General features: G+C 44.5%; 1 protein-coding gene across 8 annotated transcripts in view; it reads left to right on the top strand.

The window, feature by feature from the left end:
• LOC309703501 (butyrophilin-like protein 2) overlaps positions 1-25,209 on the top strand; it is a 522,068-nt gene that overhangs the window by 451,715 nt on the left and 45,144 nt on the right. The window contains exon 1 of one of the 8 annotated variants that reach the window (XR_014275913.1): positions 17,802-18,278. The exons of 5 other annotated variants lie outside the window; for them this stretch is intronic. Coding sequence is in view for 2 of the 3 variants with exons in the window: in XM_082528386.1 (XP_082384512.1) it covers positions 18,242-18,278 (37 nt within the window). In the remaining variant the exon portion in view is untranslated. Of the gene's footprint in view, positions 1-17,801; positions 18,279-25,209 lie in introns of those variants that run through there. 2 more of the 8 variants (XM_082528386.1, XM_082528385.1) reach the window with 2 other exon arrangements.

The following is a 25,209-nucleotide window of genomic DNA, read 5'->3' as shown; positions in this document are numbered from 1 at the left end:
ACCACACACCTCCCACTTGGGCTACGTGCCAGACTAAGTAGGCCACAATAACCAGTAGCAATAAACACTAATATAGAAAACAAAAAGTCTTATAACAGTGTTTTAAACAGGTTGGGCCTGGTCCCCACACCCAAGAGTCCCCAATCTGCAAGTATCTCCTGGGTACTCAGGGGGATGAACCACGTTCCTCTTGCTCCTCTACTGGCAGTAACACCACCAACCTCCTTACGTCCCTGTGGAGAATGGTGGAATGACATGGTTCCCTGTCCTTCCTTGCCTGAGACCAGTTGATGGGACGACTACAACAAATCCTTACTTTGACATCTCGAACAACACCTAGGTGATCCGGATCTGCCTCCTCCACGCGGCCCAGCTTGAAACGACCCCTAAGTGCGTTCTGATCTGCCACCCAGACAAGGTCCCCAACAGAAACATTTCTCGCCGGGGCATGCCATTTTTGCCGAACAAACAGGTGCGGCCCGGCCAACTGACTCCAGCGTCTCCAAAACTTGTCCACTTCCACCTGGACTGCACGTAGACGACTGAATGGGTAGGCAGGGAACTCAAAACCCATGTTGTCGCCCCTGGGCCCTGCCCGACCCAACAACAAAGAGTTTGGTGTCAACACATCTACAATTTCTTCCTGAATTTGAGCTCTGGCCCCGATAGGCCTCTCATTGGTGAGGTTGGCCGCCAAATAGAGGAGGGTTTGGAATTCCAGAGCAGTCAAGTTTCCCTCCTCACCAACGTTACTCAACGCCCTTTTCAACACGCGAACAGCTGCCTCTGCTGCTCCATTCCGGTGTGGGGAGTCCGCTGGACTAAACTCCCACATCCAGTCAGACCCAACTACGGCTGCCTTTCTTTGGATCTCGTCTTTGTCGATACCCGCAAGGAAATCATAGAGCTCCTTCAGCGCAGGTTTAGCTCCCACGAAATTGGTCCCCTGGTCAGACCAGAGTTTCTTGGGGTGACCCCTCAGGGCAGTAAACCGCTGGTATGCCTTCAGGAAGCCCTCAGTTGACAGATCTTCAACTATGTCTGCATGAACTGCTCTTGAGGCCATACAGCTAAAAACCACGCCCCAAACTTTCTTCTTCACTCGTCGTCTTACTGAGTCTCTGACAAAATATGGACCAAACAAGTCCAAAGTAGTGTACTCAAAAGGGGCTGCTGGCGTAGTACGTACGGGAGGAAGATCACTCATCACCTGAGTGCATAGCTTGGCCCTGCACTTTCTGCAACTTACGCACGAATCAATCACCTTCCGTACGATCCTGGGACCTTGAACTACCCAGCCCCTCTTCCTCATCCGAAGAAGGGTGGCAGAAACACCTTCGTGGTTGACACGATGGGCGTCCTCAGCGAGGAGAGAGCTTAACCGACACTTGTAGGGGATCAAAGGGACCCCGGACCTCTCCTCCTCAACGGATTGAATCCGACCATAGCACATCAAGAGCCCCGTTGTTTTATCCTTGCGCACAACCAGGCGGTTGAGCGTCGTCGTAGGGAAAGTCACACCTGCTTGGGCGGCGAGGCATAAGTCCTGAAACGCCTCTGCTCGCTCCTGAGCCGTGGGCACTGCCTCCCACTTTAATCCTACAGCAGTTCGACCCCTGCCAGATAACCAAAAGCGCAAGGCTCTGTGGACATAAGCTATGACCCCACAGAGCTTGGCTAGAGAATTGAACCGTGAAAGATCTACTTGATTTATCAAGGCTGAACCCCAGCACTCCTTGATCCTGCAGACATTAGAAGCAACAGAAGGAGACCCCTTAGTCTCAAAAGACGTAACCTTGTTGCTGAATGGTAAAAGCTCTGGACTTACTCGGCCGCCGACCACGGCTTTGACGCTATCAAAACCATCTGGAGTAGTCTGCGCCCTTTCCTGCGACCTTGTTAAGATGGCAGAAAAAGCCTTTCTTTGGAGTCGACTGACAACTTCTCTAGTCCCAGAGGCCACCTCTGCAGCTGACTTTATGGGCCATTCCTCTACTGGCTTGGTTAGGAACATGGGACCGGTCTGCCATGAAGAGCCCTCACCAAGCTGCTCAGGGGAACATCCTCTTGTGACCAGGTCAGCCACGTTGAACTGGCCAGGAAGCCACCACCAGTCGGTCACAGGCCCAGTCTTCTGTATCTCTCCCACTCGATTGGCAAAGAAGGTCTGGAACCCGTAACTCTCCCGTTGGATGGCACCTAACACAGTCTGACTGTCCAGAAAATGGTACCAACGATCTATTTCCAACCGACTGTACTTCAGAAAGTAACCTTTCAGGCGAGTGGCAAAAACAGCTCCACAAATCTCTGCCTTGACAGCATCTCCCTTTTGTTCAATTGGAGTCAATTTGGCCTTGGACTCCACGAGCCGGGTCTTAACCCCTCCAGATGTTTCCCAGCGCAGGTAGAGGACCGCTCCGTATGAGTCACAACTTCCATCAGAGAACGTGATCCCCCAGGGTTTACCCACCCAGCCGGATGGTGTAATACTCCTGGGAAAGGTGATGGTACTCAGCCGCGCGTACTCCTCAAAGAGCTTGATCGCTCTCCCACGTAGTTCACTAGACAGCGGCTTATCCCACGTATCCTTAGTCAGTATCCCGGCCTCCTGAAAGGCTCTTCTGACAAGAATAACACCTTTCTGCTTTAGGGGCGTCGCCAGACCAAGGGGGTCATAGAGCCCTGCTACCTGACTTAGAAGCATACGGCGGGTGAGGGGATTTGGCGTCTTCTCCCCTATGTTCTCCTCAGTGAGGTCTACTTGAGTACGCATCTTTTTCTTTCTTGCGGAGAAGTTAATAGCCACCATGAGGAAGAGCTTGTCTTCTTCCACGAGATAACCCACACCCAAGGCCTCGTTGTCCTCGGTCCGCAGCTGGTTGGGCAACATGATGGTTTCTGGTTCGGCAGGAACAGCACCTTGCCTCCCACTAAAGCCAGACCGCACCCAAGGCTTGAGGTAAAACCCACCATGCTTGAGAATGGTTTCAACCCCCTCAAGGATCTCGCTCAGTCTCTCAAGGTCGTTGTGGGACACAAGGATGTCATCCACGTAAGTATCCTCTTCAATGACACGTCTTTCTTCCACTCTGTTGACAAACTGTGGCAGAAGGGCAGTCTCTCGCATGGCAACCTGAGCGATACAACCTGCAGGCTTGTCACCCATGTTCACACGCACCACAGCATAATCCTTGATGTCCTCCTCCAGGGAATGCCTCCACAAGAAGCGGTGAACATGCACCTCTTGATCCTCCAGCCATACAGAGTTATACATTTTGGAGACATCCCCTATTGCCGCATGCTCTCCCTCCCGGAAATGGAGCAGCACTGCCCTAATGGGATTCAGGACATCTGGGCCTTTCATCAAGATGCTGTTCAAACTAACACCTCTGTACACCTGGCTGCTGTCCCAAACGAGCCTCACCGGCGTGGTGTTGGAGTGTGGGTTGGGCGCCATCAGATGGTTTATCCACCACACCGCTCCTTTCCACTCGTCCAACACCATCTGGGAAAGCTGGATAGCGGCCCCCCTAGCCAGCATGTCGCACACCTGCTTAGCATAAGCTGCCTTCCATAGCGGATCTTTCTCGAGGCGCTTTTCTGACTTCAGGAAAGTCGCCTCCACAGCTTTGCGGTTGTTAGGCAGGGTCGCAGGGTCCTCTTTCCAGGGATATTTAGCATCCCAATGGGGTTTGTCACTATGATTGTCACTCAGCTTGAAGGTTAGACCTCCTCTGATGATCTCCAACTCTCTTTCATCAGCAAGTGACATTTCTTTCCCTCCAGGGGCGCACTTCCCGCAGCGGCACCCGCCACACATGGGATCACAGGCGGCACCAATACTGTCCCACTGCAGCCATTTGATGATCTCAGTGTTGGATGTAGCCGTGGTACCGACTTCTACGCCGTTCTTTGGTTTTGGGCAGCAGTTATGGAGGGCCACAACTCTCTGAGACTCCGCCATCATGGAGCATGCAAAATGGGTCGATGAGAGTCGTGCAGTCACCTCCACATCTTCAAACAGATCTGGGTGTGCACCACTGATGGTTTTCCCCAACGGACCATCCCACAGAACCAAGTCACCGCACCTCATCATTCTCTGGGGGGCTAGACGACCCTCCCGGGTGCTGATGAGTAGCTCAATCTTTTCCGGGCGAATCAGTTCCCCGGGTTCGACGGAGCCTGGGAAAAACTTCTCCAGGCGCCCCGAGTCCACGACGTGACCCACATTGGCAATCTCTTCTAATCCATAGCAAACCATCTCATGGAGTCGCCATGTTCCCTTCTTTGTGGCTACTTTTATGCTCACCAGGTATCTCTTTGTCTCTACTTTTGCCTCCATGCCACCAACACCATGAACAACTAAGGTGATTGGTTCACCAGGCAGACCAAGCCTCTCCGCTGCCTCGTGGGTGATATAATTCGTGTCAGAGGCTAAATCGATGAGTGCTCCAATCCAGTCTCCCCTCTTGGTGGTGACGTCCAACAACATCATGAGGACCGGGAGCTCCTTCAGACAACTCTCATCTTCTGAGCCTCTGCCAGCCCACAACTTTGAAGTTACTTTGTTTGTGCAAGCCCTTCGAACAGCCGCCAGCTGCTCCGGGGACAGACCTAGGCCAGCAAACACAGCCTCTTGCTCTTCCGTCGGGCCTCGGGGTTCTCTCCTTTTATCCCCTTTTATCCCTTGCCTAGCTGCATCTTTCCTAGTTGGGATCTTAAGACACAGGAAGAAATGGTGATCCGATGAGGCATCACCCCTTCTGCATCTTTCATTACGACACAGAAAGTTTTTACTACACGGGTCATCACTCCCATGAGAGTCCAGACACCTGGGACATACTTTTGTCTTTTTCACGTAAACTCTCCGCTCTGACGGGTTGGCCTTTTTAAACGTCTTACAGCGGTATAAACGCCCTGTGTGACCCTCTTCGCCACACAAACAGCAAGGATTCTGTGACAGCTCACCTCTCGTCTCGCTCGCAGTAGCCTTGGTGAACGAACGTCTCTCTATCCTCCGATCAGGCCTCTCTTTTGGTTTCTCGCGGGGGCTTGGATCGGCTGCCCTGGCAGTATTAGACTGTCTGATGGATTGCAACTGCTCCAGTTGCACCAGAACTGTCTTCTGATCTTTCAGGAACTGCCATAGCTTATCAAACCGGTTCTGTGGACTGACATCATTGACAGGATCACATCGGTACAAAAGCCACCTTTCTTTCATACTGTCCGGCAGCTTACTCTCAAGTGACCGGATCACTAACTGATTTTTTATGGCATCTTCACAACCTAGGTCTATTAAGTCCAACAGCGCCCTCTCTACAGCTTGGATCAACTGTAAAACCTCTCTGGGTTTGTTGTTGCGCACACCCGGTAACTCCTGTAGCTCAAGTACAATGTCATCTGCTATCTGTGATACGTCACCATAACAGTCCTCTAAAACTCGGAAAACCTCACTCGCTGTACGGCAGTGAGACAGCCTAAGTTCACATTTTACTGGATCAGCAATACTGTCCATCAGGTGGAAGAGCCTGCACTCCGGGGAACCTGTGGGTTCCGCTAACGCTTGGAGGATCCCCCAGTTACTCTTCCAGCGCCAGTAGCTTCTCCTGTCCCCAAAGAACTTTGGTAGGCTCAGGGGTGCGAGTGCGATCCTTGTTCCGAGTGATCCTTGAGAGACGGTAGACGTGCTCTGTCCTGCCCCAGCGCCATTGGGTCTCACACCATGCACTCCTCGAAGCTGCTGTGGCGTGCCTGAGAGGCCAGGGTTGAACACAGGACTCCCCAGACCCTGGTATAGTGGTCCCTGTGGTGGCGCTTGAAGGGCTGCAATGGAAGGACTTGCAGCTCGTGCTCCATCGGGGCCACCTTCATCAATAACCTGGTTACTACTGCCCACTGCGGCACTTTGGCATGCAGCAGGGTGCACGTCAGCATCTAGCGCACCACTGGCACGCGCTGGGCCATCATCTCCACCGGTCGCAGCGGGCCCACTGGGCTTGCTAGTGCTGTTCGTCACTCCACCGTCAGCGCCACCTTCATCACTGCTTTCACCTTCACTGCTAGTCCTGCTTCTAAGGTCGCCACACCCAGATCTCCTTCTTCCATCTAGGGTGGTAGCCAGCATCACCATAGCCACTCTCCTCCTTTCCTTGAACTCTTTGAGACAAGCTCGCATAACGTTCACTTCTTTCTCTGGAACATAACGATCCCACTTATGCACAAACTCACTCAGAGCTTCCTCTCGGCCTTCCACAGCAGGGAGCACTGAATCAAACTGATCCTGTTTTATTTGACCCGTTTTGAGCGCTTCCACCTGGCTAATCATATCTTTTAGGTCAACTCTTAGACTGTCAAACTGACCTGATGCACAACGAGGCCATGACGCTTCCTTTAGCTTCATTTCTGTGGTCTGGTATTTTGAGCGGCAGTCCTGCAGCTTCTTCTCCACCTCAGCTATTTCTGCTGCAAGCCCACTTGCATCTTCTTCTTCCATAGCAGCGATGTAATCAAAACTGCTATCACAAACCTCACTATAACTGTCTTTGAGTGTCCTACTTTCACACATGAGGTCATGTTCAGTCAGAAGGTCAATGTTAAAGGCAATGGAATTGGCTTTCCTAGTAAAAACTGCTTGCGCAGAGGACCGCCTTTTCTTTAATTCTTCTCGGGATGCCATACTGACTTTTCCTTCTTGTTTATTACCGGCGTTATTCCTTTGCCCTCAACAAAGATGGCGGCGACCCACTTCCGGTCGCTTAGCGGCTAGTAACTGAATTAAAAGTTCGTTTTCGGCGGCCGGCTTATCCTATGCCAGCGCCCTAATAGTCCCAGCAAAGAAATCCACACACAGTCTCTCACGTACGAGGGCTTGACGGTGTTTTGAGAACGAAGTCACGTCGATCGGCCGTGTCGATCGGCCGTGACGATCGGCCGGGCTCCGTCTAATTGCTGGATTCTCCGTAGTCGACACAGACCCTCCTCCACTTCTCCGTCGCAGGGGGTGGCTAAGTGTTGATTACTGTACGGTTTTTACTAAGTTAACTACCTTTAATTTAGCAAACTCCCACCGTAAGGGTGTGTTTTAACTGATGAAACTGTGTCGTACTCAGGCTCGGACATCTGATTGCTGCCTTTTATAGGTTTATTCCACAACCATAAACTAACACCAGTACAGTAACCGTGCCTTTACAGATGCCAGGTAATCAACTGAAAGACACAAAATAAAACAACCATACAACATTAACAAAGCAACACTATTAATGACAGTACAGTTTAGTAATAGTCATATTTATAGCTTTAACACGTTACTTGGTTAACACAGAAACTCACCAGCTCGGCTTCATCAGTCATAACAGCGATATCAATGAAAAGAAGATCCGGCAGGTAGGATCTATGAGCGGCCGTTAACACATACCATCCCAGACTTAGATAAATCACTCCGTCTTAAATAAATTTGTCATTTAAAGCAAATATGAGTCTGGCTGATAATAAATCACAACAAACAAATTGGCATGTTAGTAATATGGGAAAAAACCACACATCCAGCATCGCTTCAGCCTGTGAGGAACTATTCGCCGTGGTTATTTGTAGTACGATGAATCGTGTCTGCAGATCAAAGCGTGACTGTGAGATAATCACAGGCAGTGGCTGAGATACAGTATGGTGGCATTAAGTGCAGATTCCTTCAGAGCGCCATGCTTAAGCTGGACAATGTCAAATTCAATTTTTCCAGAAGGAATTCAGGAGAAATTTCTGTCCTTTAAAAAGATTGAATTTGCTGCAGCAGTTGAAATGACAAGTTCACAGCACTGGAGCGCAGTGTGACACAACAGTCTGCCTCACACCAAGGATGACCCTCATTGGGCCGTACAGCTCATGTGACAGTAACAAAGATTATTATGGCCGTCTTCTCCCAGAACCACACAGTCTGCTGTGACTCCTCCCCGTTCAGTCTGACCTCGCCTGGTTTCTGCTCCTTCTCCTGTGAGAGACAGGAAAGAAAAGCATCTCCCTCCATGGCCTCCATTAGATCCACAGTGTAGTTCAGGATATGTTGTTGGGACGTCCTGACCCAGAGACTATTCTCACCATTATTATGTGTCTGTGTGAGCATTGCTGCAAACCCTCTGCACTCGACGTCATCCTGCAACATTTCAAATCCAGGCAGTAACGCTGGACGAAGCTTTAAAGCCTCAAACACGGAGCACCAACTCGTCTATGAGCACATTTGCATTGTGTAGAAATACAGTAATGAAATAGCTTCATTTAAATCTCAAGTCACGGGACACCCCGCTCTTGTTACGGTCATTTCAAGCCGGGTCGTAACACTGAGACACAAACGTTTCCTGAGCTAAAGCTGACGGACTGACAGCTACAATGAGTGACTCTCTTTATCCTGCTGAACCCTGAGGAGGACACACACACACACACACACACACACACACACACACACACACACACACACACACACACACACACACACACACCAAACAACTGTGATGCCTGGTTGATCACAAACAGGTTTTTAGGGTTAAAATAATGCCTGACAAAATGCTGTGGTTTGGTTTAGCTCTCGGTTTGTGCCAGGTGGGTGGAGCCTGTGTGATGGGGGACGTTTCAGATGCAGCGGAGCATTTTAAAGTGAAGGTTTAGAGGTTTCTCTGGAAGCTTCATGTGAGCCCACATACCTCAGTTTATCCTGGCAGTGATTTTTTGTCTTGTTTGTGTTTTATTTGCATTTATAAGGTTCCTGTTTCTGGTTTCCTGATGTCCTGATGCACAGCCAACATCCACAGAATGTGTCAGTTCATTGAACAATGCTTACGCTGCACAACAGGCTGTTCAGTTATAATCATACAATCTCCATCAAAGGTGTGCACATGATCCAGTTAGTTCATAGGTCACACAGCCTGGTGTTTCTATTCATTTGTCCTTTCACATCACAGGAGAAAAACAGCAGCTGGTGTGATGCATCCAGATGAGGGTCCATCAGAGTTGAACTCGACAGCATCATTAACAGCACAAGCGTTACACTAAATCACATCAATCTGAGGCGTCTTCAAAACCCAAACTGTGCAAACTCACTTTTATTATTTATTCATTATTATTTTAACTACCTGCAGTTACACGAAGCTCCAACAGCTCAGTCTGTACTTACACTAATGAGGGGCGCCCCACAAAAACTCTGAGGCAACGACTGATAATCAATCAGAGAGCAGCAGAAAGCAGGTCTAACACCTTAATAACTACACACACAGACACAGTGTGTCCTTCCAGAAGCCCTGCTGGCCTCTGTACTGGCAGATTACTTTATTCTCTGTGTTGATCACAGTTTTTAACCAAATCAATTTAATACTAGTAACATCACTTTGTTACTTATGTTAGCTTCACAAATGGCCCTTATGTGCTATCACACACACACACACACACAGTGGGGCCATAATGTAGTTTTTAAGAGCAGCTGTGTCATTTATCAAAACATCAAAAGTCCTGCATGTATGTGCCCACGTGTTGTATTGAAGCAACCAAGTGATGAATCACTGTTTTCCACTTTGTTGTTTTGCAAAGTGTTTTTTTGTTGCATTGTTGATTTGTTTTTACTGAAGCAGCTAATAAAGCACAATGGAAAACAATTTTGCCTTTCTTGTAAGACTCTATAAGAGAATGAAACAATGATGCCAGTTATAAATAAAGACAATAAAGTGAATGAATTATGAAACTCATTTTATTTCTATTAGATCTGAAAATGTTGTGTAACACTAACAACCTAAGACAACAAATAGATGCGTTGGCCTGTACAGGAGATAAAGAAAAATTAACAACAGCTGTGAAATGGAAGAGTTCAAGTCACCAAAGGAAACTGGAGCTGGGCTTGTTGCAGGATCTGAAGTTACTAAACACTTCGTGAGTGTCTGCACTAAAACTTAGGACCATATAATTATAAATATGTGCGTGACGAAAGCTGGGCAGCACGCTAACGTCCTTACTCGTATGGGTCTAACCCAGGGGTGGGCAATCTCAGTCCACGAGGGCCGGTGTCCCTGCAGGTTTTAGATGCGTCCTCGAACCAACACAGCTGATTTAAATGGCTAAATTAGCTCCTCAACACATCCTGCAGTTCTCCAGAGGCCTGGTAACGAACTAATCATGTGATTCAGGTGTGTTGACCCAAGGTGAGATCTAAAACCTGCAGGACACCGGCCCTCGTGGACTGGAATTGCCCACCCCTGGTCTAACCCTTTCACTCCTTTGGTTTATTTCCTCGGACTTTTGTTATTGCCTTTTCGTCAAGTCTGTCTTTGCACCTGCTGTGTTCTCCATCGTTTTGTACATCACTGTTTTCAGACTGAAGCTGATCAGACCATCACAGAGAGCCTGTGGGGGACCGCTGACCTCTCAGCTTTGTGAAACACAGACGTTTTCTTCAAACACTCACAGCAGTCAGAGTCAGTTTAGTATTTTAATGTGTTTCAGTTACACTTTGGTCAGGTTCAGGCAGCAGAACTACTCGGCTAGATTTAGGTTAGTTTAATAAAGTTTGGGGTTAAAGTCGACTCTTCCTCAGGTCAAATCTATGAGTTAGTGCAGTTTGTTCTTTAGTATAAACCATAAAGACACATGTGTCACATGTCCAACCTCCTTAAAGGACAGCCTCTCCCATCTGTGGACCCTCAGTGCTGCCGGACTCATCTCATACTGAACCCACCCACTCTGTGTCTGTCACGGTCCTGGGTCGGTGAGTGTTAGTTTATTTTGATGTTTGTTTGTTTAGGTTCATTAAGTTATCCAAGCTCTTTTGTTATTATATTACCCTTGTGTTAAGCCTCCCTTGCCCTTCATGTGTTTTATGTGTGTGTGTCTTATGTTGTCAAGTTCATGTTGTCGTTTCTGTCATCTTCCCTGTACTCAGTCTCCCTGGTTCGTGCGTCTACCTGTCATGCTTCATGTCTATGTGGTTATGTTAAGTTCATGTCATGTTTTATCTCCATGTCTCTGTTTCCTGTTTTATTTTGAAGAGTCTGGTGTTCTTTGTTCATTGCAGTTAGTGTTACTCTCCCCTGTACGGTCATTATGTCTCATTCTAGTCAGCTGTGTTCTCGTGTGTCTCCACTTCTCCTGATCACCTCATGTGTGTGTTTAAGTCCTCTGTTTTCTATGTTTCGTTGTCAGGTCGTCTGTTTGCATCCCCATAGTGTTACGTCATAGTTTACTCAGTGTTCATACTTTGTTGTAGTATTTTCACTTCTTAGTCCTTTAGTTTTCTGAGTGTTCACAGTTTTCTTAGTTTTCATAGCTTCATGCTGTTTCATGTGCCAACATCTAAATAAAGGATCGTCTTCTGTTCAGTCAGCAAGTCCAGAAGTGTCTGCTTCTGGGTCCTGTAAACTAAACTTATCGGCGCACCCCGCCGTGACAGTGTCATCAGTGGATTCACTGTTCCTCAGGTTTCATTAAAGGTTTTTCTACATTCTTGTTCCTGTCAGAGCGTCACGTGAGTCATTAAACATCAGTGATCAGGATCAAACATGGAACATGTACAGGAGACACGTCAGTCAGTGTGGACCTTCTGATGTCATCACTGTGTTTACTTTATTGTTGTCCTATGGTTGGGATTCAGAAATGTTCACTGCCATCACTTCATGAAATGTTACAGGGATGTGTGTGTGTGTGTGTGTGTGTGTGTGTGTGTGTGTGTGTGTGTGTGTGTGTGTGTGTGTTACTAAAGTGTTTGTCTGAAACAGATTCTTGTGTGTTTAGTTTGTGGGCGACGACTGTAACACTGTCAGGTTCACCCACTGTGAGAGAAGAGCAGTGACTGGAACAATCTGAGCTCATATTGTGAACAGAAGAAGAGAGAGCTGTGCCAACTGGAGCTCAGAAACATTAAGATTGATTCAACATTATGAAGAGAAGTAAACCAGTTAAACTAACTTAAAAGTCTGAATGATTAAGTTAAGTGTTTGCTCGTAGGGGGTCATCGACCTCATGTTTGTCACTGTGGGAACTTTGTGTCGACTAAATGCAACTTAAAGCTCGACGGCTGCCCAAATGTTTTAAAGAAGTTGATACATTCAAAAAGCTGTGACACTTGTTGCTCAACACTTTTAAATTTTTGTTTTCAAAGCTTCTTCTGGTACGAGACTGCCCAGTCGTCTGCGTGCGATGAGGGGGCGGGTCTTAGATAGCCGACGGCACTGGGGAAGGCGGGGCTAATGTTCAGATTGAGCAAAGAGAGCATCTTTGTCCACTGCTGTCATCTTCCAACCTCCAGCCAATCACAGTGACCTCTGAATGAAGCGATGCACACCTCCATATAAACTATAAAATCATTCTTACTCAGTAAATTCATATTATTAATTTTATTGTATTTTTAAAAATGACCTAGTCACAGCTGAAGATGATCCTGGTATCTGATGGAGGTGAAAAGGAGACCTTTCATCCGTCCCATCTGCTGACAGGAGTCTTCAAAGTTTACCCAGAATGCACTTGGTGAAGCTTCCTGCAGTGAACGATCAGAGCAGATGAAACATGAACAAAAACGCTGGTTTCTGCTCCTCTACATCACCAACACCAAACTGCTGTAGTTTATTCACACTATGATCGATCCATCATAACCACATGTGGTCTGTAGGGTCGATGTGCTTATGTGGTCGTGACTAGATGTGATTGGTTTGTAACTTTAAAAAAAGCTTCAGTGAGTTTTTCTGAAAGTTTCACGTCTCTGATGAAGACATGATCCGATCAGAAATGCTGGAAGAATGATTTAAAAGCACAAATGTTTACTTTAAGGGCCTCAAAAATATGAATAATATGAAGACAGAGCTCTGAATGTCTTTGTAAAAAACTAAAGTTCTGACTTGATGTGGGCTCGACACAAGCAGACAGAAATAAAACTGATCGGGCTGAAGCGTCCAGGACTGATCAGGCTCTGAAGGTCACATGTTCACTCAAAACGATCATTAAACTGTACTTGTTCAATCCTGCAGCACTCCGATATCCTCAGAGGAAATGCTACAGAGACCAGCATCAACAGCAGCCTCATATTCACACACAGTTACTGATACACGGTCAGTGAGAAGAAAGACGTACACAGAGCAGAGGAGGCCGAGAAACAGCATCAAATAAATTCCAGCTCCATGGAAGAAAAACTACAGCCTATATTAGTCTGAGGAGCTTGAAATGAAAAGCCACTGGACTTACTTAAGTTTCCTGAAGACGTTTCATCAAGAACCTTCAGTTCTGAGAGCAATTGGTGGAGAAAGGCCCAGATATTTAAGCTCTAAATAGGGTCCCTAAGAGGGCCGTGTGCCCCCTTTTGATCCTCTGCTTAATCACAAGAGCCAAGCTGTGAGATTTTGTGACTCCAAGCTCCTTAGTCTACCATGACCTGGAGGACTGAGAGACAGACATACAGCCAATGATTCTTCACAGACATCAAGTGCCAGTTTGATCCGTCTGATGATGACAGTCCTGACAGCTCGATGTTACTGAGCACAGAACAGAATAGAATAGAATAGAATAGAATAGAATAGAATAGAATAGAATAGGGGAGGTCCATATGAACATGCTGTTTATCTGAACAGCTGCTTTGAAGCTCCAGATGTGAGCAGTGTTTTTACCTCTTTACTGTCTGATAGTAATGTTTGATTAAACTGGACATTATCTGGTATTACAGGGATTATTTTACTGTTTCTGTGTTATTATGTTTGTTCAGTGATATTCTCTGAGATATTCTTTCTGATTTACGTCACACTGTTTCCATAGTGTCCATAGTTTCCTTCATACAGCAGAGCTTGTGGGGAGTTCTGTATCAGAGGGATGATGGAGGAGCAGACAGTCCCTGGATCAGTTGCAGCTGTCCGGTTGGAGGGAGCAGATGTCTGAGGGTCTGGGTGAGCGCCACAGATGTTGGTGTGATGTTTGATCTGCTCTACACTCTCAGCTCTGAACATCCAGAGAACTGCGGGTACATTTAAGGCCGTCCACAGAGGTTTGTTGGACTTGGAGAAACGTGCTGAGAACCAAAGTGTTCCACAGTGTGGACACCAAGCAGGGAGTGAACAGGCTCAGGCAGCAGCAGTGCTGATATATGCCTGGCCTCCATTCTTCTCATTAAAGCTGCCCGAGCCTCCAAACAACAACATTCACACATGTGAGCCTCACAAATATCACCGACAACCAAAAGTCCCATTTTTATATTGATGTCAGCATTATTCCATCATGAAGCAACGATAGAAACACATCTTCATTTCATCTCTGTTGGAGCCTTTTGTTCAGTGAAAGGACAAAAAGCTGCCAGCAAATCAGATTCACTCTGCTGCACTGAAACACTGTGGACACAGTCTGGAGACACAGAGACTTTAAACTTTATTTGCATGATGTGAAAAGAAACCACATCATAAATGTGATCACGTGGGACTTTAGAAACAGAGGATCGCTGTGATCAGAGAACCCGGCCTCGTTAATAACCTGTACTGATCTTTTTGTAGTTTTAAAGTCCGGCCCCACAGCTCCACACAGTCACACATGTGAGGAAGTAGAAGTGAGCAGCAAATGATCTGCAGGCACATTTTAAGGACTTCCAGCTTCCTTCAACAGCAACAACACATCCTGTAACTTTATCACACAACTAAATCAGTTTGGATCATCTGCAGAAAAAACACATGTGAACAAACCAGCAACATCACAAACATCATGAATATGAAGTGGAAAGAGCTGTGGACCAATCAGAGGTCTTGGGCTCCTCACTGTGGCTGTGTGCTGTGTACCTGTACAGGTGTGTGTGAGCTGAAGCCCACGCTGTGCGTCAGGTAGGAGGTGAACTGTTCAGGTCTGAGCCTCAAACTCCTGCAGGGACCAAACGTCTCCTGAAAAACATCCATAGAAAAGAATCTTTGACTGTCTGAGCTCATCTTCATATTCTCCACACTGCTGTGACCTGCTATATGTTTGTATTCAGCTTTCAGGGCACGCTTATATCACATTCATGTTTTGGGGCGTGAGCGAGTGTGATGGAGCGAGCCACTCAGATGTGAGAACACAGCGGCCATTTTGGGAAAAAGTGTCTTTGATTTAGCCAGAAATGCACAAATATCCAACAGGAAGTGACACGGGGCCTCAGAGAGGTCAGCTGATCAGAACTAAAGTCAAACAACTTCACTCCAAACTAACTGCTCAACACAATCAAAGTGAGCCGACCCACAAGAAACAAAGAGGACTTAAATACTGGCAGATCAGAGCAGTGTGAGACATGAGGGCAACACAAATACCAACAATCATCCAACAACAACACAAACATGGGCCCCCAATGAGAGGGCTGTGCTGGGTTTGGTCCAATCAGCACTTCCTGTGTAGAACTACCAGCAGCCCTCAGCAGTCACATGGAGCCTTCAGCAGCAGGAAAACAAAGAAATGTGACAAAGACAGAATTTAACTGTGTTGTACAAAAGCTCACTAAATGTGCTCCAAGTAGAACTAATGGATTTCACCAAAGTCCAAATGAATGAGTGAGATATATGAACAAGAAGTGTGGGTCATTATATTTGTGTGTGCAGTGTGTGTGAAACTAACACAACTCATACTGCATCTGTGTTGCTGCACGGGGGTCACTCACTGCATAGTTGTGTGTCTGCAGGTGCGCCCGTCACACCAAACATCTTTGGCTGTGGCTGTTCCACAGCTGCAGCTCCAGGGTGAATAATCTGCCCGGCAACGGGCTCTGATAGGCCCGTTTAAACAGTCTGACAGCAGACATGTGAACACACAGAACAAACAGCAGACAGAGAAAATAAGAAAAAAGGCTCTCGGAAAGTTGAACATCAGCTAAAAACCTAATATGTTTCTCAGGGTCTGATTGGACCCCAATCAGAGTTAAAATGAGGGAATCATGGACTTGTATGTAAATACTCCAAATAAATGGAAATGTTTCACTGTGTGGACAACTTTGGTGTGGAAGTGGGTAACAGACATGTTTTAGCCTTCTTTCCAGGTGATACTGTCAGGTGTGATTGTAGCCACGCAGCTACCGAGTGGACAGAATGTAAAATCAAATCATCTTTACTTCTCATTTCATGGATTTTATGCTTTATTTTAAACGTTAATACTTTTTTCTCCTCTGTGTAAGCTGGACTTGGAGTTTGTCAAGCTCACAGCAGGAAAGACGGATCGTTTTTATGAAGATGGGAAGTACTTATTTTCCACCCTGATTTACGAATAAATTCTTTACAAATCCTACCATGTGGATTCATGGATTTTTTTTTCACATTCTGTCTCTCACAGTTGAAGTGTACCTCTGGTGCAAATTACTGACCTCTGTCATCATCTTAGGTGGGGGAACTTGCACAATCGGTGGCTGACTAAATACTTTTTTGCCCCACTGTATTTATGGATTATTAAATAATTATCTGAATCTTACAACAAACGATTGATAGATTGATGCATATATACCATCAGAACAGTGAACATCACTGTCACAACAGCGTTTGTTTTCATTCAAAGGCTTTATGATTTTTCCTATAATGGTGGGCCGGTCTCTAGTCAAAATGCCCGGGCCAATTTTCTGTCCCAGTCCAGCCCTGTATGCAGCTCATCTGCAGTCTGGTGTTGCCTACATCTTCCTATTCAGAAGGCAGAATTTCCAAGTTCTGAGTACAGTCAAAGCACCACGACTGCAGTTTTTGTGTTGGATGTAAAAAGCACACATGACTCTGTGACGTAGGCTAGAATCATGGCAGCAGTCAATGACGGTCCAGGCGTGGGATTTCTCTCGTGGAAATATGCACATTATCTTTTCCTTTCTATTGGTAGGTGGCACAGTGCACATGTGGCAAGTAAGCAAGCTAGAAGACTGGCAAAGTTATGGAAGCAACACATTAACAAGAGAATTCTGAGTAAAACCAAAGTTACTTTCTCTAGTAACTAGTTACTTTGAAAGTAACGAGTAACTTGAAGTAACTGAGTTACTTTTGAGAGAAGTAACTAGTAATGTAACTAAGTTACTATTTTAAAGTAACTTACCCAACACTGGTGATGAGTCACATGACCAGTAGTCTGTCAATAACCCTCAGCACCACCTCCAAGGTGACAGCCCCTCTAGGAGTCACACACCTGAGACTCTCCAGGTATCACATGAGAGCAGAAACATCTTCCAAGAACCAACAAAGATCCTTCTTTAAGGTTTTACTACGCTGTCACCATCTTGAAGTCCAGGCTGGTGGAGCTTCTCTGGTTTTCCCAGCTGGAAATCTGACTTCCCATTTAAGCTGGAATGAAGCATGTGTGCTGCTGGTTCAATGACTGCTCATAGGCTCTGATACACAAACACAGGATCTACCACTAATCACATCACACTCATAAAAGCATGACTACAATTTCATAGTTTTTATTATGCTTTGTTTTTTTTGTTTTTTTTACTGATTAAACAATAAAAGTAAAACAAAAAAAATCACAAAGCAGATTCCCACTGATATCAACTCTGCCATTGTTACTACTTAAATGTTTATCATAGTAGATTGTGATGGATTCAACACAGACAATAAAAAAGATGTGAAAATGTCACATTTTCCTTCTTTTCTCATCAGTACATGAGCTTTTACATCATAAATCACATTTATAAAAGGTTATGTCAGATCTCAAATTAATGAAAGGTGATGATACTACTCTTAATTTATTGAGGTTAAAAGTTATGACTTAAGTTTAATGAAAAAAATTGATGATATTACTCTTAATTTATTGAGGCTCTTCCATAACTCAGATTATGTTATTAATCTGTTGCAGATCTTATTACTGCCTCATGAATCAGATTTTAACAGGATGTGTTCAGTTTAACTCTCTCACCACTTTAAAGGCTGAAGCTTTAAATCATAATTTAATAATGTTTTATTTTTATAAAACACATTTTAAATAGAAACGCTTTTATAATTTCACCATAACAAAGTTCACTTCCTGCATGAAGGTGATCACAGCTCCATGAACTATTCCCACAAACATCACTGAGCCTCAGACTTTCTTTCAGACCACAATGATCCAGCTGTTTGTGTTCATGTGGCACATTTATACGTTTTATTTCAAATCTACTTCACATTTTATTATCTGATATCTGCGACACACGGAGACTTCCTGTTAAACAGAAAGTAACCTTTGTGCGTGGGCGTGTTTGGAGCTGCAGGTGTGTCCAGCTGTGGGTTCGTTGGGTCAGCAGAGGATTTAACGGGACTTTGTGTCGGTTTGTTTTTAAAGGAGGATGAAGACGCTGGTGGTGCTCCTGCTCCTCATGAACGGTAAGAAAGTCTCTGTTTAACCTGCAGCAGCTCCGCAGACAGTCCTCTGTGACCGGAAGTGTTAGTCAGGTGCAGCTCGCGCCTCTGACGTCATGGAAATTCACACAGTGTTGGAAATACAGATTTAATGACGAGGCTTTAATAGTAAAAGTATGAGGGAAGGTTAGAAACAGACCAGACTAACAGACTGTGGACTCTGTAGCCACAGATTGTTATGGCAGAGCTAGCTAACCATGCTAACGTAGCCTCGTGTCTGCGCTGTTTCCGGTCTGAGCCGAGCTCATTCAGCCCTCTGAGCTCCGCTTCTCCGCACTAAACACAGCACAGGAGGGTGTGGAAGCTCTCCGTTGTTATTCATAATGGTTGTGGAGATGCTCGCAATTCTAATTAAAAAAACAGCAGCGTTGCCGGAAATGAGATTATGGATAATTTTTTAATAATTACACTACTCTTTTCTTAAAAAATGAACATCAGATTCCCCTGGTAAAACAAATAATCACTACATTCTCAAAAGCTTCAGGCTTAAAGTTAAATTTAAATAAATGTGAACTACTGGCGTTAAAGGAGTGTCATTCACAATTACTGTACGAAAGAATATTATTAACCAAAATGGATAGTTTATCTAGATTTATATATCCAGCTTACTCTTTATCAATATCAAATAAAGTTATTAAAACAATTAATAGCTTGAATTTTAATTTTATTTGGAGCAATAAGTGCCATTATATATCTAAAGATGATTTGGTTAAATCATACATTGAAGGTGGTGGAAACGCAGTTGACTTTGATATAATGAATGGTGTTTTGAAACTTAAATGGTTAAAATCCTTCCTAAATAATCCACACTCCATTTGGTTTTTTATACCAAGTAAGGTCTTTAACACACTGGGGGGCATCGATTTTCTCCTAAAGTGTGACTTTGAAATTACTAAGCTACCTGCTAAACTCTCTGAATTCCATAAACAGGTCCTTCTTTACTGGGAAATGTTATTTAAACATAATTTCACTCCATATAATAGCCCAATTTGGAACAATAGATATATACTGATGAACAGAAAATCTATTTTTATTCAAGATTGGTTATCAAAAGGTGTTTGGGCAATTGCCCATTTTGTAGATGAGGAAGGACATGTTCTAGGACATCAAGAGTTTTGCCAAAAGTTTAATATCCAATGTTCTAAAAGTAAATTTAATCGGGTTTAAAATCCATTCCATTGTCACTTAAAAACATAGTTGTAAATGATATAATATATTCTGACATCTCCCCCAAGTTAAGGCAATTATATATAGATGGTATTCGGTTTTGTGATGTTAAAAGAAATAATAAGTTTCTAAGATCTTCATTAAGGAGTCTTTCAACGGTGACAACAAACCGGAAATAAACACGGTGATATTTGGAAATGTAAATCTGTCTCTAAGCTCCAGGCTGAACAGAAATGTTAAATACAACTTAGCAAACCAGGTGAACAATTAAATAAAAACACTGAAAGGCATAAATATGAAAGAAAGCAAATAATAATAATCAGGAATGTCTGTGAAGGTTCTCAGTCATCGTAGTCTAAGGAGCTTGGAAAGAAAAACTCTGGACTTTAAGTTTACTTGAAGACGTTTCACCTCTCATCCGAGAAGCTTTTTCAGTTGTTATGATGATGATGATGATGATGATAATAATAATAATAATATTAATAAATGTAATTTTTAAAGATACCATTATATTCAAGGAATTAAAAAAGACAAATGTGGTATAAAAATGTTCTGCTGTTTGAGTCCCAGCTTCATTTGAGTTTTAAAAATGTATCCTCAACAATTATTTACACACGGATCACTATATATATGATCTATTTAAGCCTTTGGTGCATTAGGGAATTTTAAATAATCAAGTTACTCTTTACTCTCATGAGTATCTGTGAACAATACACAAGAACAAAGTGATGCAGGATTTAGACGTTTATACCACAGCTGCATCTACTGGGAGGCTGAGGGGAGCACTGGTGGCTGTCAGTGTTTTTCAAAATATAATAATGTTTTGGTGTTTGTCTGCTTTTCCAAAAGAAATGCAAAATGATGCTGATTAATAGTTCTGATTATATCCAAAGAATGAGCTGGATCAATGAGTCTGAAAGATCTTCACTTGATTAAATTTCTGTTTTCCATCCATGGAGATCAGGATCCTGGGACTTCATGTCTCACAGGTGGACCTTCAGTCCACCTGTCCAGGGCTGGGTGCTCCGGTGTGTACTGAGTCACTCCCGGCATCTGCTATGTGTGGCCTGCTGGCTCGTTGCCGGGGGCCCCTGGGGCTTCTGCACTGTGTCTGCTGGCTGACCCCATCCAGGGGTCTGCTTTGGTCTTTTCTGAGTAGGTAGTGCGATTCCCCCTGCGGTGAGCCTCTTTGGACTCTCGTACTCTGGGGGCATCTAGATATCTGGGGCCTGCATCTCCTCCATGCCTGCTTCATCTCCTACAGGGGGGGGGGGGGGGGGGGGGCTATGGCTCCACATACCCACTATTAGACATTTACATGGTGAAACCTTCTGAACACAAGCACGCACACACAGGTGCACACACACATACTCACAGACACACACTATCTTGGTTGGCTGCTGCCTCTAAACGTATCATGTAGTCCTGTGTGCTGCTCAGTAACATTTAATGTTATCATTTACTGGTACTTGTACATATCTTGGTTGTTGCCACGGTTTCTCTGTTGTTGTTTTGTGTGTGTGTGTGTGTGTGTGTGTGTGTGTGTGTGTGTGTGTGTGTGTGTGTGTGTGTGTGTGTGTGTTTTACGCAGGTTTGGAGCAGGGCCTCAGTGTTTTTTCTCTCCTTCTCCTTCTGTAAACTTCCTCACCAATTTCTTTCTTTTTCTTTTCTTCAGACGCTCTTTTCTGTTCTGATAGTAATAACTCAAAATAAAAAATTTGAATACATTTCTAATAAAATATGACTGCCATTATAGCCAAAGCAGTAATGATGCACTTGGAAAAATAATTCTGTTGGGCATGTTTTTGGCCTTCAGACAATAATTCTCATTCTCGTCGTGTCCTGTCCTGCTACACTGCTGGACGGGACAGGCAAAAAAAAGAATATAATAATAATCAGGGCTGTCAGTGTTAACACATTAAAATGTGCAAATTCACATTAACAAGTTAACACAGATCAATCCGTATAAGGAGTTACTCAGCGTTAACGCATTTAAGCCACAGTAACACGTTAATGCCATCATCATGACTAACGCAATTAACAATTAATCCATCTGGAGCACAGACTGACTCAAAATCCCTGAAATGTGTCTGTCAATGCATTTTGGGCAGTTTGTCCTTCCTGCAGACGCCCCCCTGCTGGCTGAGCCCATCCAGGGGTCTGTTTGGTCTTTGCTGAGTGGCTAGTGCGTTAACGTGGGCTAATTCATGTTAACGCGTTAACACTGACAGCCCTAATAATAATACATGTAAAAACCAAACAGTATGTCAGGTTGTTATCCTGGTATTCAGTCTGTGCTGCTCTCACTCAGAGATCAGAGTTCATGTTCAGTAACCACACTGACAGCAAGAGGAGGAAACGATTGGTTTAATTTAAAAGAAGAGTCTGAGCTGTGGATGAAAACAATGAGAAATATATAAGTGAGTCACATATCAAACACAGACCATTAACCTCCTAGGACCTGCCGTCCACATATGTGGACATCACATTTTGGGTTATTTAGACCAAAATACTCAATTTTGCTCTACAAGGGCCTGATATCCACTTACGAGGACATTATACTGCTACTGTCCTATCAAAATTTTAAATGAATTTCCTCATATGTGGCTCCTATTTTTCTTAAAAACAAAAATAAGGTAAAAAAAAAATCTGGTAATTCTTTGTTTTTACATTCATCGGGCCCCAATATTCCCAAATATCAAAGAGAAATTAAAAATGCTGCTGTGGAAGAGTTCAGGTCTTAGGAGGTTAAGTGTAATAAGAAGCAGAATGAAAAGCTGAGTGTGAGGGTCAGGGTGCTGTCTCAGTGCAGAGGCTTCAGGCTGAATCCTGCTGAGCTCAGAGTCAGACTCACCTGTGCAGCTTGGACAGGTAAACACATCAGGACATGAGGAGAGTTGGCAAAGTACAGACATTCAGTACTTAAGTCCACAAACAGACTTTGTAGACATAAGTCTACAAATACTACTATTAAAAATACTCCAGTAAAGGTAAAAGTACTGATTCAACTTCTTTATTCAAGTAAAAGTAAAAAAGTACAGGCTCTGAAATGTACTTCAAATAAGAAAGTAAAAAGTGGCTCTTTGAAGGATGTTTGTAAAATATATTTATACTGGGGATACAAGTCTGGTCTAAGTGTTCTGTCAGAGAGACTGCAGCAGTCCAGGAGTTTGTTAATTGTCTTTAATTAAGTCCCACAAAAGATTTGTTTACATGAAAATGTTTGTGAGGCTTAATCTGAATTTGATGCAGCCAGAATTGGCTAAATAGCGCATGTCTTACAAGATGCTAATAGTGAGGCATAAAAATGGCAAGCTAGCAACAGCTAAAGGAAACCATAGAAAAGTCCTTTATTCCTCATCCTGTGTACAGCCCTGCATCAGCAGCTTCATTCTCATACAGACCTTTCTACTCTGTGTGTTAAACTGAGCTCTATGTTTGCTACATAGCAGTCAATGAATCCAGTTTTTACACCACAGTTAAGTTAATGTAGTTAAATCTGTGTATTTGTAACTCAAACATTCAGTGTTTTAAACAGAAACCTGACTTTGACATATTTAAGTTGGTATGAACACAGTCAGAGCTGCTGCTGCTTTTATTGTTCTGTTGCTTTTTCAAAGCTTTCTGTGCAAATCAATAGAAATATTTATTGTTGCATCTTAAAGCTGCCAGCACAGCAGCAGCATGAGGAGAAGAGTGTTTGCTCAGGAAATACACGGGTCCCTGAAGAGTTCAAACAGGAAATATTCCTGCATTAAATCTGCAGTTCAATCATCAGCAGATTACTGTCAGTGTCATCTGTCACCAGGCAGGTTTTAACAGGCGTGTAAGCCACATATTATTAGAACACCCTTTTATATTTGGATGATAAACACATTTAGTTGTGTTTGGTCTTTAACTTGTGCTCAGTTTCCACAATGAATTCATGATGGAAATCTCTAATAAACTATCAAAACTGACACTATTTCCCACCACACTCTCTGTTGGTGGCTGGTGCCCCCATCCTCTGGTGAGTTGGTGGTTCTTGGTGCTCGGGTGTGTTCTGGCTAATGGCTGCTTGGTGGGGCCTGGCCCCCCTGGCTCTGTCAGGCCCCTGCTTGGGGGTGAGGAGGTCTTTGGGTCTTGGATCTCTGGGCCTGTGGCGCGCTTGGTTTTGTTGTGTGTGTGTGTGTGTGTGTGTGTGTGTGTGTGTGTGTGTGTGTGTGTGTGTGTGTGTTTGATTGTTTTTGTTTTGTTTGTTTTTCTTAGGACAGGTTTGGAGCAGATCCTCAGTGTTTTCTCTCCCTCTCCTTCTGTAAACTTCTTCACCAATTTCTTTCTTTCTTTTTCTTTTCTGTTCTGATTCTAATATCTCAAAATACAAACTCCTAATACATTTCTAATAAAATTACATGACATTACAATACATTCATTATAGCAAAAGCAGTAATGAAACTTTCTGCCATGGTTGCACTGGTGCAACTACCAACTTTTTTTCTTAGGCGCACACAAATTTTTAACACCTCAGTTTTATATGTGCACTTTTTTTTTAAATTGCTGTCCATACAGTCTTTCCACACACACCACAGTAAATTCAGTGCATCATGTTGTCAGCTTTACTGTGTTTTAACCAGGGAAACTGGTCAAGCCACTCTCTTCCAAATCAGAATCAGAATCAGAATCAGAATCAGAAAGGGTTTATTGCCAAATGTTGAGCAGGTTTACAAACAACATTAGGAAATTGCTGCGGTGCTTCAGTGCAAACATAGTGTCATAAATTACGCTTAAAAAGACATGAAAATAAAAGTAAGAATAAGAATTAAAAGTGCTACGTAGAAAGATATATACATGATATATACATGAGTGCAGGTGGTGATCAGTGCAAACATGAAATGATGCAGTGACACAGCGTAGGGTCATGTGTTAGTGGTGGGAACAGTCATACGGTTATTGTTCATGTGTCCAACAGCAGAGGGGAAGAAACTGTTCTTGTGGCGAGAGGTTCTGGTGCGAATGGACCGGAGCCTCCTGCCTGAGGGGAGCAGGTCAAACAGACTGTGTCCAGGGTGAGAAGGGTCAGCTGAGATCCGAGCTGCACGCCCCAGTGTCCTGGAGGTGTACAGGTCCTGCAGAGATGGGAGTCTGCAGCCAATCACCTTCTCAGCAGAGCGCACAACACGCTGCAGTCTCTGTTTGTCCCTGATAGTGGCTCCAGCGTACCACACAGTGATGGAGGAGGTGAGGATGGACTCGATGATTGCAGTGTAGAACTGCATCATCGTCCGTGTTGGCAGGTTGAATTTCTTCAGCTGCCTCAGGAAGTACATCCTCTGCTGGGCTTTCTTGGTGACGGCGGTGATGGTGGGCTCCCACTTCAGGTCCTGGGTGATGGTGGTACCCAGGAAGCGGAATGAGTCCACAGAGGTGATGGGGGTGTCAGTCAGGATGATGGGGGGGAGTGGGGCTGTGTGCTTCCTGAAGTCCACAATAATCTCCACTGTCTTCTGGGCATTCAGCACCAGGTTGTTGTGGCTGCACCAGGACACCAGACGTTCAACCTCCCTCCTGTAGGCAGACTCAATGTAAACACTTTCCCCCCATTTACTCTCAGTGGGCTCTGAGTTGATTGTCTGTGGCTCATTATCTGATGCCGTTTGATCCCCTATTCAATTTGATTCAATTTTGCCTCAGACAGTCAGAAATATTATAATTCTGATCATTTATCTGTACTGACACTTGTGAGACTTCC

This window comes from Aulonocara stuartgranti (genome assembly GCF_965226115.1).
Source record: "Aulonocara stuartgranti genome assembly, chromosome: 3".
In the NCBI taxonomy this organism is placed as follows: Eukaryota; Metazoa; Chordata; class Actinopteri; order Cichliformes; family Cichlidae; genus Aulonocara; species Aulonocara stuartgranti.
Note: the sequence above shows the minus strand (reverse complement) of the source record. Positions and strands in the feature narration are given on the sequence as shown.